Genomic DNA, 17,124 nt, shown 5'->3' with positions numbered 1-17,124 from the left:
CTGCTGCCAGTTGGCATCCTGTGGTAGGACTGCTTCCGGCCCGTGACATCCCTCCCAGCTTCAGTCCTGTTTCTTTGAATGGTCCCAGCATTCACAAATCCCAGCTCTATGCCCAGGTGGCTAACTCCAGGCAGGTGCCTCATCTCACTTCCCCTCTCGGTAAAGCTCACGGGAACCTTGGGGAAGATACGGTGCTGGTGTCCCTGGCCCCTAGGGAAGACTCTGGCGCCCTCCAGCTGGGCTGCCGTCTGCCATGGCTGGCTGTGGCACCCCATACGAGGAAGAATGGACTGTAGGAGGAGGGCTTGCTGAGCACTTTGCACGGAGGCCATTCTGCTCTCCCCATGTGCAGATGGGCACAACAAGGTCAGAGCCGGTCAAGTTCATGTCCCGGGAAACTGGCCCAGGACTGGAGCCGCATCCTGGTGCGGTTCGGGTTTCGGGTTCTGGCTCACACCACCCCACGCCCACCGCAGCCTCAGTTCTTTGCTCTCTTTTTCATAACGGCCCTTGGCCCCTGGCCCGCTTGGCTGCCTCCTGCAATTAGTCCTATCACTGTTCCGGATCGCAGCCTTGGGCCCTGTGGAGACAAAGTCCCCTGGGCCCCTCGCCGCGGGGAGCAGAGGGCGGAGTGGAGGTCCACTAGAGAGGGTAGCTGGTGCCAGACTGAGCTGGTCTGGCCTGTTTTTTCCCCTCTCAGTGTCCCCTGGAGGCTCTGGGGGGTGCAAAGTGGGCAGAGGTGGGGGCCAGGGAGGGTTGTGTTGTCTCCTCTACCCTGCCCAGGCCCGACCTCCCCCTCCCAGCTCAGCTTCACCTGACTCTCAGCTACCTGATCACTGACCTCCCCGCAGGGAAGTTAGTCCTCAGAGACCGTGTCTCTCTGAAAGCCTGGGATCTTGACTTCTCCGCCCAGCCCACAGTGTTCAGGCCGGCAGTCGTTTAGTAAACACCCCTGAGCAGGCCCGGGTTGACTTCTGTACGGACTGGGTCCTTGCTTATCTCCTCTTCCCCAGCACTCACGGGAGAGAATATGGCTCAGAGCTGCTTTACTGTGTGGACCTTGAGGTTAAGATGGGAATTACCAGAGTGAGGGGGTGGAGCTCTGTAAATAGATTCTAAAGATCAAAGTGGGAGAAAGGGCAGCATAGCTGTGTGAGTCCTCAAGAGGTGTGAGCAGCAGGAAAGACAGAGGCAGCCGTGCTTGGAGACAACCCGCGAAGCCGAAGCCGGTGTAGACTGAATTCCATGCCAAGCAGTGTGATCACACACGATAGGTGCTTTGCAAAAGGAAGCTTCTTGCACAGACCGTTGAGATGGCTCAGCAGGTAAAGGGGCTTGCCACCAAGCCTGATGAACTGAGTTCGATCCCAGGACCCACATTTGAAAGGCCAAACTGACTTCCACAAGTTGACCTCTGAGATCTCCATACACATATTTAGGCATGTACATGAGTGTGTGTGTGTGTGTGTGTGTGTGTGTACACATGGATGTAATATGTACACACACAAAGGCATATACACGCATGCATACATATAAATACATCTGAATATACACAAATGCACATGCAAATACAGATATACACACATGTGCACATACATAAATTAAATGCGATATTTGTGAAAGTGGGCAAGGGTGGGTCTTAGTCTTATACTGTGGCCTGTCAGCTTGGCCACCAGGTAGGCAACCTGCTGACCTTGAATTCCACCTGGTTTGCGTGTCCCTTCCTCTATAAAATATCTGGCCAGCTACTGTCTCCAAATGTCCTTCCTTGGGATTAAGGCCGAGTTCACCATGTAGGAAATAACTAAGAACAGCATGAGACCTTTAATTAAGGAAGAAAAAAACGTCTTTCTCCAAGGAAAAGCACACACTGCTCCTAGCCTGGTCCAGAGCTGGGGGTGGAGGGTGTTCTCATGCATTTGAATCACGGATGAGTGTGCACAGACCCTAATGCATGTGAGCCCTGCTGGACCTGTCTCTGCCAGTTCATGTATGAGCGCACATGTAGACTTCGAGGCACTGTGTGTTTGTGTGGGAACATGCACATGACATGACCTCTGTCTGTTCTGTGTATGTGCGTGTGCATGTGTGTGCATGCATGTGTGTGCATGTGTGTATGTGTGTGCATGTGTGTGCATGTGTGTGTGTGTGTGTGTGTGAGCGTGCGTGCATGTGTATGTGATACAATTGCATGGAGGGCAGGCTTTTTTACATGTTCTCTTGTGTGGGCCTTGATCTTTGTATACAAGTCTGTGTGCTTTTTGGTGTGTGCGTGTCCTTGCCCACACATTTCCAAGCGTTTGTAGGTGTGCATGCCCTCGAAAGTGCTTTCACCTGTGTGTGAGCACAGATACCCCTCCCCCCGGCTGTATGTGTGAGCTTCTTTGTGTGCATGTGCACTTCACACACCATGGACGATGCTCATCCAGTCCTCAGGGGTCCCTGAGCCTCTGGCTTCTGACCTCTACCCAGAGTTCTCCCCTTTCCTTCACTCAGGAGCCCTGGACAGCCGAATGTTGGGAGCCTGTACCCCTGAACTGGACGTTACGTTTTACACACTTGGAGGGAGGTGCTTACGTTCCTACTTCAGAACACAGCCCAACAGTCTCCAGGCCACTCTAGGGATCTGAGTCTCTACACGGTGGGGACTGCTTTACTTATCTCTGTTTGTTTTATTTCTTTTGGGCACAGAGTTTTTCTGTGTATCCATGGGGCTCACCCTGTAGACCAGGCTGGCCTCAAACTCAGAAATTTACCTGTCTCTGTCACTTGAGGTGCTGGCATTAAAATGTGTGCCACCACTGTTGGGCATCTTTTTTTTTAATCTCTAAAATTATTGTATGTGTCTGTGTTTGGTGATTCATACCTTTAATCCTGGCACACCGGAGACAGAGGCTGGTTGATCTCTGCAAGTTTTAGGCCAGCCTATTCCAGGACAGCTAAAACCACATAAAAAGACCCTGTCTCAAAAAACATATCTCTCTCTCTCCCTCTCACTCTCTCTCTCTCTCTCTATCTCTCTCTCTCCCTCTTCTCATATTCTCTCTCTCTCCCCCTCTCCTCATTCTCTCTCTCCCCCCTCCTCATTCTGTGTGTGTGTGTGTGTGTGTGTGTGTCCGTGTGCGTGGGTCATATTAGTGTGGAGATCAGAGGATAACTTTGGGGAACTGGTTTTCTCTTGCACCCTTATGCAGGTTCTGGGGATTCAACTTCCGTCCTCAGGCATTTACATTTATAGCTGAGCTGTTTGCCATTCTTTCGTGGTCTTCTGAGGGGAGAGTCTCCTGAGACTCAGCTTCCAGAGAACAGGAACTGAGGTGCAAGCATCCGATTGGCTAGGGACCACCATGAATGGAGCTAGCTGTGGTCCTTCTTTGGTTCCCCTCACTCCCTTGGGACCTGCAGTGGTTAAACACCCCCATCCCCTACTCCCTTATCATGCAGATTAGGCAGCTGGTTTGTTCCTGTCCCTTGTCCCCCTCTGTGAGATAGCGTAAGCACAGATGACCAACCTGTCTGGATGCCAGATTGCACACATTGGGCACTTACTACATGCTAAGGATATTTAAATGGTTCTCTACTAAGCCAGACAGATGTCCCTCCATTTTATAGGGGAAACTGAGGCCCCAGGAAGAGAAGCATCATGTCACCAGGCTGGGGCACAGAGTTGAGCCCAAGAATGAGGATATCCAGGCCTGACCCTTGACCCTGTCCCAGAGGCATCAGTGTTGGTTGAGACATGGTCCATGGCTCTGTGAAGGTCCCGCCTGGGAACCTGCTGACCTTGGGTTTAGGCCACAAAGAGCCCCTGCTGGGGAAGACAGCCCAGGCTGAGAAAGGCCACCTGACACCATCTCCTCCTTCCTGTGCCCCAGGAAATTACCCTGGGCTCCTGACCTCAGGCTGGGCTGAGGGCTACTGAACACCTGGAATGTCCCTGTCCCCTCCCTGCACCAGTCCAGCAGCCCCCCACTCCCACCCAGCTGCCCTACCTCTACCCCACCCCCCAGGAAGAGAAAGCCTCAGTGTGTGAAGCTAAGGAAGTTCCCTCATCTCTCTGGGCCTTGGTAGAACCAGTCAAGATGAGGAACAGTCAGGGGAAGGGGAAGCTTAATGGAAAAGAGCAGCAAGGCTTGGCAGGGGCACTTTCTGACCCAGGGAAAGGTGAGTGTCGTCCCAGTGCTGAGAGGGCTACAAACCCGGGACTAGCCTGGGCAGCTATAAGATCATGACAGAAGGCTAGACCTCCACAGGCTAACCTGAGAACTGGCTGTCACACACAGCCAGAAGCCACGGAACAAGCGCCCAGAAAGGGGTGAGAGCTTGCGGAATGGTGGATGCCTGTGATCCCAGAGTTAGGAAGCAGAGGCAGGAGGATCACTGGGACCAGCCTGGGTTACTTAAAGAGATTCTGTCCTAAATAAACGACAACTGAAATAAAGTAGAGAGAGACGCACAAGCACTCTGCTTTGGCGCATGCGTGGATAGGTGAGCGTGATCCTAGGATGAATGACTCCTGTCAAACTGCCACCATTGGGGCAGAGCGCTGCCCTTCTCAGACACCCATGGCAGCCCGCTTGGGACACTTGCTGCACCAGAGCTTGCCCGGCCACTTCACACGTGGGGAAGACCGAGGGAGGCCACAGTGGTCTCCGTGGGTAGCTGCCAGTCACGTCTCAGACTCAGCTCCAGTGGATTCCACAGCTCGTCTCTCGATCTCTGGCTGAAAACGTCTCTCCTAAGAAGTTAGCGAAGGCTTTATACCTTTGGAAAGGTACGCTTCAACCGGTTCAGCTGGTGGAGCCGTAGCTCAAGGTTGGAGACCAGACGCAGACGAGGGAGAACCCCAGCAATTCCACCCTGCCCCACCCTGCTCCTGCAGCTCATTCTCTGAGGCCTCCTGGGAGCCCCCAGCGTGACCACCCCATCTAGGGCCATCGAGTTCACCCGTGAGCCGCAGGCTCTGTAAAGCCTTCACTTAAAGACCAGTGGTCTCTGCCTGGAGACTGAGGGCTCCGAAGAATTACCTGGTCCCCTCCCCCATCCTGTTGGCATCCCGGCCTGCGCCTTGAGCTTCCCTTTTGTGGGTTTGTCTCAGGAACTGGTGCTCCTACGTGGTGACCCGGACCGTCTCCTGTCATGTGCAGAATGGCACCTACCTCCAGCGAGTGCTGCAGAGCTGCCCGTGGCCCGTGGGCTGCCCTGGGAACAGGTGAGTGGGACTGTGATGGGGAAGGAACACTGGCTCTCCAGGTTGGGGCACAGCACGGGGGGGGGGGGTTCCCCGGGAAGGCTGGGAGACAAAGGCAGCATTGTGTAGGGAGGAAACTTCAAGTCCTCTCTGCATGGAGGGCTCTTACCAGAGCAGTGAGCAGCACAGGTAGGGCAGGCTAGCCCAGCCAGCAGTGGAAATCCAGACCCTGGAGGCCATGATGGTTAATTAGAGAGCGGTATCCAAGAACGGAGGGGGAAGAGGGTCCAGGAAGCGCTGGCTTTGTCTCAGGGGTGGCACCTTTCCTGCACCGGGAAAGGTAGTGGCAGACCCTGTCTGAGCCAGGCTACCTGGCCTTTCTTTCAGCTACAGAACCGTGGTGCGACCCATGTACAAAGTGATGTACAAGACAGTGACTGCTCGAGAATGGAGGTGCTGCCCAGGACACTCGGGGGTGACCTGTGAGGAAGGTAGGACCTGGGGCAGATTGTGAAGTGTCTCCCACTCCTGCGATGCCTTCTCTGTTTACGGTGACTGCTACCTCTTTGGGGCCCAGGAAATTCTCATGGCTGTCGTGCCGCCTCCTTTTAAGTCATGCCACCCCAAGCTGTCTTTTCTGACTTGGGCTAGCCAGCTTTCCATCACCGTGACAGGGTACTTCAGGCAACTCATTTACGGAGCAAAAGGGTTTATTCTGGTTCACAATCTGGTCTCTGGGCTTCAGACCTGAGGGCGAGGCACATCATGGCAGGAGGGCATCACATAGCTAATATAGAGGGGGAGGGGGCTTGGGGGCGGGTGCCTGTGCCACTGCGAGTGCACATTCTCAGTGGCCTAGGAGTCCCCTATCAGGCCTCACCTCCATTAAAAGGCAAAACAAAACGATTTCTTGTAGCCCAGGTTAGTCATGAACTTTTTACGTAGCCAAGGATAACTTGTGTCCCTCTTCCCTACATCTCTCAGTGCCGGGGTTACAGATGTGTGCCACCATGCCAGGTGCTTCTTGCGTGTTGGGCAAATACTCTAGGAACTCAGCTGCATCCCCAGCCATAGGCCCCGCCTCTTAAAGGGCACACCGACGGTGCTACCCTGAGGACCAAAGTTTCAGCATCTCGGCCTGTGGGGATGTTGAACACTCGGGCTCTGCACTGGAGGAATCCATCAGATGTCCCCACAGGATAGGCTAGCCCATGCCACCTGGAGGCCAAGAGCTACATGAGCCTGCCAGGAAAGGGGGACGGTGCTCCACACCCCATAGCAGAAGAGACTAACTCAACAGGTCAATAGGCAAATGACAGACTTGGAACTCAAACCCTGTGTGTCTGGTTCTGTTGTCTTGAGTCTTTGGGGTTCACATATCCATGTCCCATCCAGGAGTACCCTTTCACACATTCCCCACCTACATGTTAATTTGAGGTGGCTCCTTATCGGAGCCCACAGCTCTCTCTGGGCCTTCTGGGCTTCTTCACAGCCTGGCTGAGCCCACAGAGGTGAGAGGGTCATGTGCATGGCCCTACCGTGGATAAAGTGGTCCAGAATCAGCCTGAGAACCTGGCTTTAGAGAAGGCCCCACAGCACATGGTTATGTCCTGATTCCAGAAACGGGGGGCATGTAAGTGGGGCTCTACGTCAGGGGAGCGAGGAGCTGAGTGAAGCCCTGCCTCCTGCCAACTGGAGAAGCTGAGGGCAGAGCTAAAGGCCCACAGTATTGCAAATGGGGCAGCGTTCGTCCATAGAGTATTCCCCAGGCGTATACAACACTCTGGGTTCCATCGCTAACATGGATCTGAAGACAGCACTGGGCCCAAACTGATGGAAAAACAAGATAGGAGAGGATTTCCCAGTTCTGAGACAGGGTTCTCCATGGAGCTGGAGGGGAATGGAGTAGCCATGCCCCAGATCAAACACCCTGCAGAGGGAGCCATGCAGCCAGTGTGGGAGGCTAGAAGCCTGGACAGGTGCCCTCCGCACCAGTAGAAGGGAAGGGAGGAGGTGCCCCAAGGGTAAAAAGGAAAGCTGGCTGCTAGAAGCAGCTGCCAAGGAGACCACAGGGGTACTGTGGGCGAATCCCCGGGTGTGGGAGCTCAGGTGAGGCCTTATCAGACAATGGCTACTGTGTCCCTGGAGCCTTGGTGAGTGGCATGTGTGGGCAGCTGCTGGAGGCTGTGTGCCAGCCGATCTCAAGGTCTATCACTACCTCTGTGGGGGCCTTCAGGTCGAAGCCTGGGGACAGGGTACCCAGAGCTTCCTGGCCAGGCCAGCTTCACCACCCACTAGCTGTGAAACCCCCGCTCAGAACTCCTCAGGCATATGCTAGAACCCTGGCCTGTAGGGTCCCATGGATGGCTGGGACGTGACCCTGGGCCCCAGAGTCGCGTCACCACCAGCAGCAGGGACCGGAGCAGCCACAGAGGAAGACAGTGTGCCTATCCACAAAGTGTGTGTGTGTGTGTGTGTGTGTGTGTGTACTCACACGTGTGTAGGTGTCAGGTAGCAGGGCAGGGCATGGTGGTGCCCTTTTAATACCAGTATTTAGGAGGCAGAGGCAGATTTGTGTGGGTTCAAGGCCAGCCTGGTCTGCATAGTGAATTCCAGAACAGCCAGAGCTATACAAAACAAAAACAAAACAAAACAAAACCAGGGTATGTGTGAGTCTTTAGTAAAGGGCACCAGGCCGTCAGGTGCACTCTGGGTCCATCTGAAGCTCAGGGCCCCCACCCATGAGATTGTTGAATGTCAGAATGGAGTCCCCTTCTCTGGACTGGAATTAGGTGGTGTGCCAGGCTGCACGGCGGTAGATGGAACAGGAGGGCTGTTCCCACCTCCAGACTGGAGCTAAGGAGTGTAGATGTCCAGCCCAAATATTCTGGAAAAGTGTTCTGGGATGGGGGTTGAGAGGCACGGGAACATTTCCAGCCCATCCTGGCCTCTGCCCTTCCCCCCACTGCTGGATCGAGGCCACATTCTCCCAGCTGCTTCCCCTGGTGCTGGCTGCTCTTACAGCCGCCCCATGGCTGTGACGTGACCCTGGGCCCCAGAACTGCATCACCAGCAGCAGCAGGGACTGAAGCAGCTGCAGAGGAAGGCAAGCAGTACCATTCCAGACTCAAAACATATCTGGAGTCTTTTACATACTCCAGATAAGTCTCTCACATGTGCTGGGGGTTCCATGCTGGACCCGGTTCCTCGGTCAGACGCTCAGCTGGCGGGCTGGGCTGGTTTCTGTACAGATGGAAGGGGGATGTTCACGCCGTGGTAGTGAGTGAGTCAGTCACTGTTCATGACTACCAGTGAAGGCCCCATATTACAGACGAGACTGTGAGGCTCGGAGAGGGGAAGGGAGCAGCCGGGGGTCACACATCATGCAAGAGCTTTGGTCCTTCTAGGCTTTGGGAGGAGCCCCGGTACTACCTGGCCACCTACTTGAGGAAACAATGGATGAGAAAGAGCCAAGGTCAAAACCTACTCTACAGGCAGGGCAGGCACAGAGCTGGCCCAGGGCCACTGGCTGGAAGGGAGGAAGAGTGTAGCTGTCACATCCCTTGGGCCAGCGCCTGGACCTGTGCAGAGAGAGGGTGGAGCTGTTGTAATAGGCCCCCATGCCTCCTCACTCCATCTGCCAAAGGACTCCCTGCAGCCCTACTGTGCACTAGTCCCGTAGTCCAGATGACAAAGCTAAGGCCCTCAGAGGGCGTGGGCTTGTAAGTATTGTAGCCAGGTTCTCTCCGGTGGCATCCTGCCTCAGCCCCTCCTGCAACGACAGTGGCAAGGGGTAGGGGAGCCACCACTGTCCTCTTGGTCCTCACAGTGAGGCTCAGACAGGGGAAAGCTGGCCCCGAAGTGGGGTTTGAGCAGCATAGCTGGAGACATGCTCCGACAGGTGGGGTGCTGTGAGCACCCCCAGATGGAAAATTGGAGACGCTGGGGCTCACCCTGCTTTGTTCATGGCTTCCCTGGAGAACGTATGGCCTTTGCTTCCCTTCATTGGTTCACTGTCTTCAATGTGGATGTCCCTTCCCTACCTGGGAAACCCCTCCCCCCACCCCGCAACCCTTGTTCTCTGTGGTAGGGAACCAGAGACGTTTACTTAGATATCACAGCCCAAAGCCTTGGAGCAGGAGCGAGACAGGTTATGGCCACGCCCTTTCAGGGCTCTTCACTTCCAGGGCTTCTCCACTTTCTGGGGTTGGGCACATCCCACACATGCCTGTGTTGTGCCAGCCAAGTGCCAGGTACAGAACTAAACCTGTGCTTTCCTTTGTAGGCTGAGTCCTGAGGGCTAAGTATTGTGCCATCCCACCCGTGGCCACCGCCCATCACTCCCGTTCCTGTGCAGAAGACCCAGCCAACCCCATCTTCCTGCTACCCCACCAGGGTACCACCCTCCTGCATTCCCACAGCACCCTGCTTCACGATGCACACACCCTATACCCCGAGCTCACACTGGCCTTCCCCACCCCCAACTCTGTGGCCTCGACAGTGGCTATCCTGGCTCCCTGTGGCTGCCTTGGTACTCCTAGGGTCGACAGACTAAGCTGGCTCCACTCTGCCAGTGCAACTCCTTCAGCTCCAGTGCCCAGAATGGGCCTGGCATAAAGCGAGAGTGTAAAAACTGAATGAAACTTGCCCACCCTGAACAGGCCAGGCACATAGACAGCCTCCTCAGAGGTCTCCTGGTCGGGCTGGAGGGTTCTTAGAGCTGAGAGCCCCAGCTCTGACCCTGAGCCCCGGCTTAAGCCACTGGCTGGTCATCGGCAAATATTTACATTTGCAAAGTAAATTCACACAGGAGACATGACCCAGCCAGGAAGGCTGTGGCCATGCGATCTGTGTGGCCACCGACCCAGGTGGGCCTGGACGGTTGGATGTGAACCCTCCCCTGGCTCCGCTTTTTGGCAGGAAAAGTCACAGGGTTGAGGGAGTCCAGAGACCCCCAAACGTCTTCCATCCTTCTTCCCAGTTCGGGGCAGGCTCAGAACCCAGGCCATTTGTCTGCTGTCTGAACTAGACAGAACCCTCCTCTCTGGGTCTCGGTTCTTCTTCTGTGCCCTGGCATGTGGAAGGTCACTTGGTACAGGACTGGGACCTGGGACACAGAACTAGAGACCACAGAGCGCACCACCAGCTTTAAAGGGGCCGGCACCCTGAGCCATGAGCACTTCAGTGGGACTTCGGCCCCAGTGGGACACCTGGGCTGTCTAGAGGACTTCCAGAGGAGGTGACATAGGAACTGTAGCTGTAGGAATTAGGGCTGGCGACATTCACAAGTAGATAGTCGGGGACCTCCTAGGTAGTGGAGGTGCCCCAGAGTCAGGGATCCGTGGTTCAGGGTTCTCCTGGGATAGAATATGGGGTTAGAGAAGACTCTCAGGGCAGGGAGGCCTCAACTGCGAGCCTGCTTTAGGGTCTGTAGCCAAACAGCAATTATCCTAACTGTAGCAGGTCATCCATACCCACAGCATCTGTCCTAAGTAAGCTGTGTACACTAAGGGACCCTCACAGCAGGGCACGTCCCTGAACGTGGTTTTGTTCATTTATCAGACCCTGGTAGATTTGGTTGATTTCTGTGAGCCCTGAATGTAAGCTCAATTTTTTTTTTTTTGTCCTTTTTGAGTTTTATTGTTTCCTTAAACTTGCCTTTTCTTTTTTCTTTGCTTTGCTGCCAGGGGCGGGACCCAGGGCCTTGCCTGTGCCTTGCCACCAGTCTAACACTGAGCCGACCACGCCCTAGCCCTACACTTTCATTTTTTCTTTTAGATTCCCTTACTTTCATGAGTGTTTTGCCTGCCTCTGTGTGTGTGTGTACATCAGATCCCCTGGAAGCGGAGTTTCAGGCAGTTGTGAGCCATCATGTGGATGCTGGGAAGCGAACCTAGGGCCTCTGTAAGAGCAAGTGCTCTTAAGCCAGGCGGCCATGGTGCACAGCTTAAACCCACGCATACGGGGCAGGGCAGGCAGATCTCTGAGAATTCCAGGCCAGCCTGGGCTACTGAGAGAGTTCTAGGATAGCCTGCACTACACAGAGAGATCCTGTCTGGAGTGGTGGGGATGGGGAACAAGTGTTCTTAGCCACTGGGTCATCTCTCCAGCTCCTAAAGATACTTCAAAATCAAATTTTATAATATCTCTGTGTGTGTGTGTGTGTGTGTGTCTGTCTGTCTGTCTGTCTGTCTGACTCTGACTCACTCTCTCCCCCCCCAAGCATATATATTTTTTTGGGGTTCTTTTTTTCGGAGCTGGGGACCGAACCCAAGGCCTTGCGCTTCCTAGGTAAGCGCTCTACCACTGAGCTAAATCCCCAGCCCCCCAAGCATATATTAATGCAAGTATCCAATGTAGCTGGAGTTATAGGGGGTTGTGAGTCAAACAATATGGATGCTGGGAACCAAATTGGAGTCCTCTGAGAGAATAGTGGGCGCTTCCAACAACTGAGCCTTCTCTCCGTCCCCACTTAAACATTTTTGAGACAAGGCATCTCTATGCAGACCAGGCTAGCCTCAGCCTCCCAAATGCTGGAATGGCAGGAGTGCACCACCCTCTCCAACTAAACTTTCTTTCCTAATTGAAATTCACAATCACGTTGAGCTATTCTGTCTGAACTGCTGCTCCAGATATGTGTATGTATGTACACATGTGTATACATACTCGTATGCAGTGTGTGTATGTACACATATGTGTGCATACATGCATGCAGTATGCATATGTACACGTGTGTGTATATGCATGTGTGCAATATGTATGCATATGTGTATGTTCAGGTGTGTGCGTGTGTGTATATATGCATGGGTATGTGTAACACGTGTGTGGATATGTGTGTGTACACATGTGTAGGCAAGCACAAGTGTGTACTTATGGAGGCGGGAGTTTGCTATTCGGTGTCTCCCTCACTCTCCTTTTCTTTTGAGACAGGGTCCCCCACTGAGCTCAGCGATCAGTTAGACTGGCCTCCCAGTAAGCTTCAGAGGTCCTCCCTCGGATCTCCACTCCCCAGCACTGGGATTATAGGCATGTACATCACAGCCAGTGCTTACACGCATGCTAAGGATTGAACTCAGATCCCCATGCTTGCATAGAAAGCGCTTTGCTAAGTGAGCCCTCCCCAGCTCCCACTGGCCATTTTTTCCCTAGGTCTTTAGGGCTCTTGGCTAATTTTGTCGCAAACCAAATTCTTTGGAAAGTGATCTCCACCCACAAGTTCCCTGGTCAGTAACTCAGGGACAACCTGTGTGCCATGCATGAGCACATCTGTGTCCTCAACCTCAGGGCAGCTGTGCCTGTCACCTGCATGGTTTGGCCGGCTAGTGTGCTTCCTGGGAGTGTTTTAGCCTGTGAGTGAGTGAGCTCACAACTAACGTTATATCAAGGTGCCTAAAGGACTTTTCTTGGCAAGTACAAGGTGGTCATGGTCCTTGTCCTGGTAGGGCTGAAGTCAAGGGACAGATAAGTGCCAGTCATCTAGGAACTGCTCTAATCAGTACATCTTCGACAGTAGGCACACACAGAAAGTGCTGTGGGGGAAAAAGGATAAAGAAGCTAGCTAGCTATGGTGGCATGCACTGCTAATCCTAATGCTAAGGAGGCTGAGGCAGGAGGATTAAAAGTCTGAGGCCAGCCTGGGCTACACAGGGAGAGCCTTCTCTAAAATAAAGAATAGACATGAATAAGAATAAAGCTAGACATGGTGGTACACACCTGTAATCATGACATTTGGGAGGTGGAGGCCTCTGCCTTGGTTTCCCCAGGAGGGAAGCAGGGAGGGTTCTATTCGCTGATCCACATGGCTGTTCCTGGGACCAGGGGAGGGCACTGTCTCCCCGTCTGTTAGAACTGTATAGTCCCTGTCCACAGTGGCAAAAACAAAACAAGACTATATGTGGGGAATGCTTGGGATGTGCAAAATATCTCTCTCTCTCTCTCTCTCTCTCTCTCTCTCTCTCTCTCTCTCTGTGTGTGTGTGTGTGTGTGTGTGTGTGTGTGTGTGCTCACTGAACACAAGTTAGCTGCAGTGTGCTAACCTCTTGTAGAGCTCTGCTAGACCATGGAACCCACTGGGCACAAGGCCTGCTTCACAGTGGAATCTCCCCTCCATAGGCACCCCCCATCTTTGTCCCTGTTCAGGGCTGCAAACCCCCATTCCTATATCCTGTACCTGAGCAAGTTGCAGGCCTCTGGAACTCTTAGGTAAGTCGCCCGGCCTGAGCAAACTCCATGTGCACATTGGGACCCGGAGCAGGCCAGGCAGCCTCCCTGCTGGGGGCTGGCCAGAGAGACCCGTCTGGTTTGGATTGCCGGCGCCTCTTACTCTGCCTCAGCCCACAGCCCATGTCCAGGCAGCCAGGCTGCTGCCTTATTTGGGTCTTGTCCCCCCCTTGGATGTCACTTCATGGCCTTAAAAGGCAGGCACAGGGGGCTGAGGAGGGCAGTCACCACTGTCGGCTGGAGAGCCCCTCCAGCTGCGCCCTCCACCCTCGGCTTGGCCAGCCAGTCCCTCCAGCTGTGTGGAAAACCAGGCCCATGAAACCAGACCGGGCAGGCTGGGTGTGGAGTGGGTAGGCTCCTGGAACAGGCAGCCAGCCTCCCTCTGGCTTTCATTTAATAATGTAAAGTCACGGGCTGGGGATTTAGCTCAGTGGTAGAGCGCTCACCTAGGAAGCACAAGGCCCTGGGTTCGGTCCCCAGCTCCGAAGAAAAAGAACCAAAAAAAAAAAAAAATAATAATAATAATGTAAAGTCACTTGGGCCTTTTCTTAGCAAGGGGGGCTTGCCGAGCACGGCAACCAGCACGGTGTCATTATTGAGCACCTGCTGTGTACCTGAGCCCAGTGTGTATGCACAGTGTCCCTCTGCACATGTCACCCTCTCCTGGCCTTGCCAAACAAGAACAGAGAGCTTGCTCTGCTGTTTGTTTTTTTTTCCGGAGCTGGGGACCGAACCCAGGGCCTCAAGCTTCCTAGGTGAGCGCTCTACCACTGAGCTAAATCCCCAGCCCCTCTGCTGTTTTACCAATGGGACAATAGGCAGGTCCCGAGAGGACAGATTACACGGATCAGGAGCTGAGAGCTGAGCGTGTCTGTTAGCTCTAAACCCTCAGCTGTGTCACTAGCTGGGGCCGTTGGGGAGGCCATCAGCTTTACGGAAGCCCATCAAGCAGACGGCCCCGTCCCTGCCCCCTTGTTGCTGTGTGACCCAGGGAAATCGCTCCACCTTCCAGCCTCTCTCTGTATTAAGGGGAGCAGAAGTCCATGCTGGGCAACAGCAGCACAAAGGAGGTGAGGTTAGCCCAGGTCAGCAGAATCTTAGCCCACGATCCCTCCGTTGCAGGCTCCCCTGGCTTCCTGGAGCCCACGTGGTCAGGCAGCAGCATGCGGCGGATGACAGTGAGGCCCACAGCCTTCTCAGGTGCGTCCTGCGGAGCCTCTTGGGGAGGCCGAAGGAGATGGAGGGTAGACCCAGGGCAGTGTGGTAATTGCCCCTGAAAGCCAGCTGGGTCCAGCCGTAGAGGGGCACTGTAATGCTACTTTACCTCATCCCCGTCCCCGCCCCCCAGACAGACAGCCTGGAGGCAGAGGAAGTACCTGGAGGGGAGTCTGAATTGGGCCAGCCACCCCAAGACCACTGGACTTTGGTAGTTACAGGTCCAGTTTCCCAATGTCCTCTCTGTGCTCTTTCCTTTTCTGGGGGGGGGGGGTGCCTAAGGCTGGATGCTTTCCAACCTCATAGCTGCCCATAACTCCCAGAAGACCTTGTTGAGCTTCTTCAACAGCAGGAAACCAAGGGTCAAGTGGAGCCTGTCCCTGCCCATGATGCCATAACCAGGACTGGGCAGCACTGAGCCTGGGTCATCTGACCTGAGTAGAGGAATGTGTTGGGTGCTCACTATACCTTGTCACAAACTCAGGAGCCTCCTGTGTGGCATTTGTGTAACATATGTGTAGCAAGTGAGGACCAGAGCAGCCAGTCTGTACAGGTTCCATAAATGGCAGAGACACTGGAGTGTGGCTCTGTGATACAGCCAATGTGACCTGAGAGGCCTGTAGCATCTGAACTTCGGTCTGTTGGTCCCAGAGATGGTAGGCTCAAGCCAGACCCTTACCCAATAGGAAACAGCAGGATTTTCTGCCTGTAGCTTCTGGGATCAGGATCATTTGGATGCTGAGATTGTCAGGACCAGGACCCCAGAGCCTGTGCTGGGAGAAGGGAACCCTGAGGGGGTGTTGTCCGTCTGGGGCTGCAGACTCTGCACCTCTGCCCCACACTGCCCCCCATAGGTTAAGGTTATAAGGTACCCCAGGGCTGCGGACTCTCAGAGGACCTAGGACCCCTGGCCTTAACCCAGCCTTCTCCCTGCCTGCAGGTTGTCTCAACTGCAGCAAAGTGTCTGAGCTGACAGAGAGGCTGAGGGCGCTGGAGGCCAAGGTAGGTGAGCAGCCGCCCCCCTGCCCTGAGCCTCCCCACTCCTTCCTGTAACCCCCCTCCATGCCCCTCTTCTGAACTTCCTCAGGGCAACTCATGGGTTAGACACACTGCTCTCCAGCACCATGGCCCAGCCCCTCCCTGCCCTCTGTTCCTCAGGCGTCTTCCCCATGAAGCTGATCCACATTCCCACAGCCTGGTACACCATCCCTCCAGGACGCCATAAAGCCTCCCCCCATGAGGTTCAGTCTCAGTGACTCATCAGTGACAGACCCTGCCTGCCTCCTCCCAAAGATGTATTTATTTATTATATAGAAGCACACTGTGGCTGTCTTCAGACACACCAGAAGGGGGCATCAGATCCCATCACAGACGGTTGGGAGCCACCATGTGGTTGCTGGGATTTGAACTCAGGACCTCTGGAAGAGGTCTTAACCGCTGAGCCATCTCTCCAGCCCTGCCTTTTGTCCTTTATCCTGCCCCTCCATACCATCTTCCACTTTGAAAACGAAAATGCCCATTACACATCTCAAGTTATCTCAAGGTAAAAAAGGTTTTTAAACCTAGAAAATATGACAATAAGCATGATTCTGAATGTAGATCCAGAAAACCAATTACAGAGACTACCTGTGCCTCAGAGAGGAAACTGACACCGTGTAGCCCAGGCTGGCCTGAAACTCACTGTATAGACCAGTCTGTCCCTAACTCAGAGACCCACCTGTATTTTTAAAGCCTTTGTTTGTTGTATGAGGAGGGTTTCTCCCCATCCAACGCATGGGTCTGAGGAATCAAGCTCGAATCATCAAGTCCAGTGGCCGGACCTGCCCACTGAGTCATCTCCCTGCCCCCTCTGTTTTTTGAGAGGGTCTCGTGTATCCCAGGCTGGTTTCAAAAAGGCTGCTTAGCTGGGTTGACTGCCTGCACCTGCTTCTCACGAGGATTACAGTGCACACTACTGAGCCTGGTTTCTGTGCTGCTAGGATCGAGCCCAGGGCTCCCTGCATGCTAGACAAACGCTTCACCAACTGAACTATAAAACCATCCTTTCTCTTCCCTTTTCTTTTTAAATGGTGTATTCTGTGTGGTCCCAGCTGATCTTGAACCCTAGATCCTCCTGTCTCCACCTCTTGAGTAACTGGGATTACAGCCATGAGCTGTCACCTTTTTTGAGAGATTATGTTTATTTATTTGTGGTTGGTGACATGTGAGCGCATAGTGTATGTGTGGAGGTTAAAAGACAATTTGGGGTGTTCTCCTCTTTTACTGTGTGGGTTCCGGGAATTGAACTCAGGTTGTTAGTCTTGCCTGTAGAAGCTTTCGCCTGCTGGCCCGTCTCTAAAGACCCCTAAGGTATTCTCTTTTCATCTTTTTCCCTCCAGGTTTTCTGAGCACTCGTGGATATACACTGTCTCTTTGCTCTGCTATTCCCTCCTCTGGGAACTTGTCCTGATCAGATGTGAGGAAGTTTAGTAAAGTGTTAACTGTCATAGGGAAATCTG

General features: G+C 53.9%; 1 protein-coding gene across 5 annotated transcripts in view; it reads left to right on the top strand.

The window, feature by feature from the left end:
* Nucleotides 1–17,124, top strand: part of Emid1 (EMI domain containing 1) — a 42,999-nt gene that overhangs the window by 2,101 nt on the left and 23,774 nt on the right. For all 5 annotated transcript variants that reach the window (XR_015636809.1, XM_087584351.1, NM_001401620.1 and 2 more), the window contains 4 exon segments: nucleotides 5,099–5,212; nucleotides 5,579–5,682; nucleotides 14,534–14,611; nucleotides 15,567–15,628. Coding sequence is in view for 4 of the 5 variants with exons in the window: in XM_087584351.1 (XP_087440477.1) it covers nucleotides 5,099–5,212; nucleotides 5,579–5,682; nucleotides 14,534–14,611; nucleotides 15,567–15,628 (358 nt within the window). In the remaining variant the exon portion in view is untranslated.

Source organism: Rattus norvegicus, chromosome 14, assembly GCF_021556685.1.
Source record: "Rattus norvegicus strain SHRSP/BbbUtx chromosome 14, alternate assembly SHRSP_T2T, whole genome shotgun sequence".
NCBI lineage: Eukaryota > Metazoa > Chordata > Mammalia > Rodentia > Muridae > Rattus > Rattus norvegicus.
This window is presented reverse-complemented; position numbering and strand designations above follow the sequence as displayed.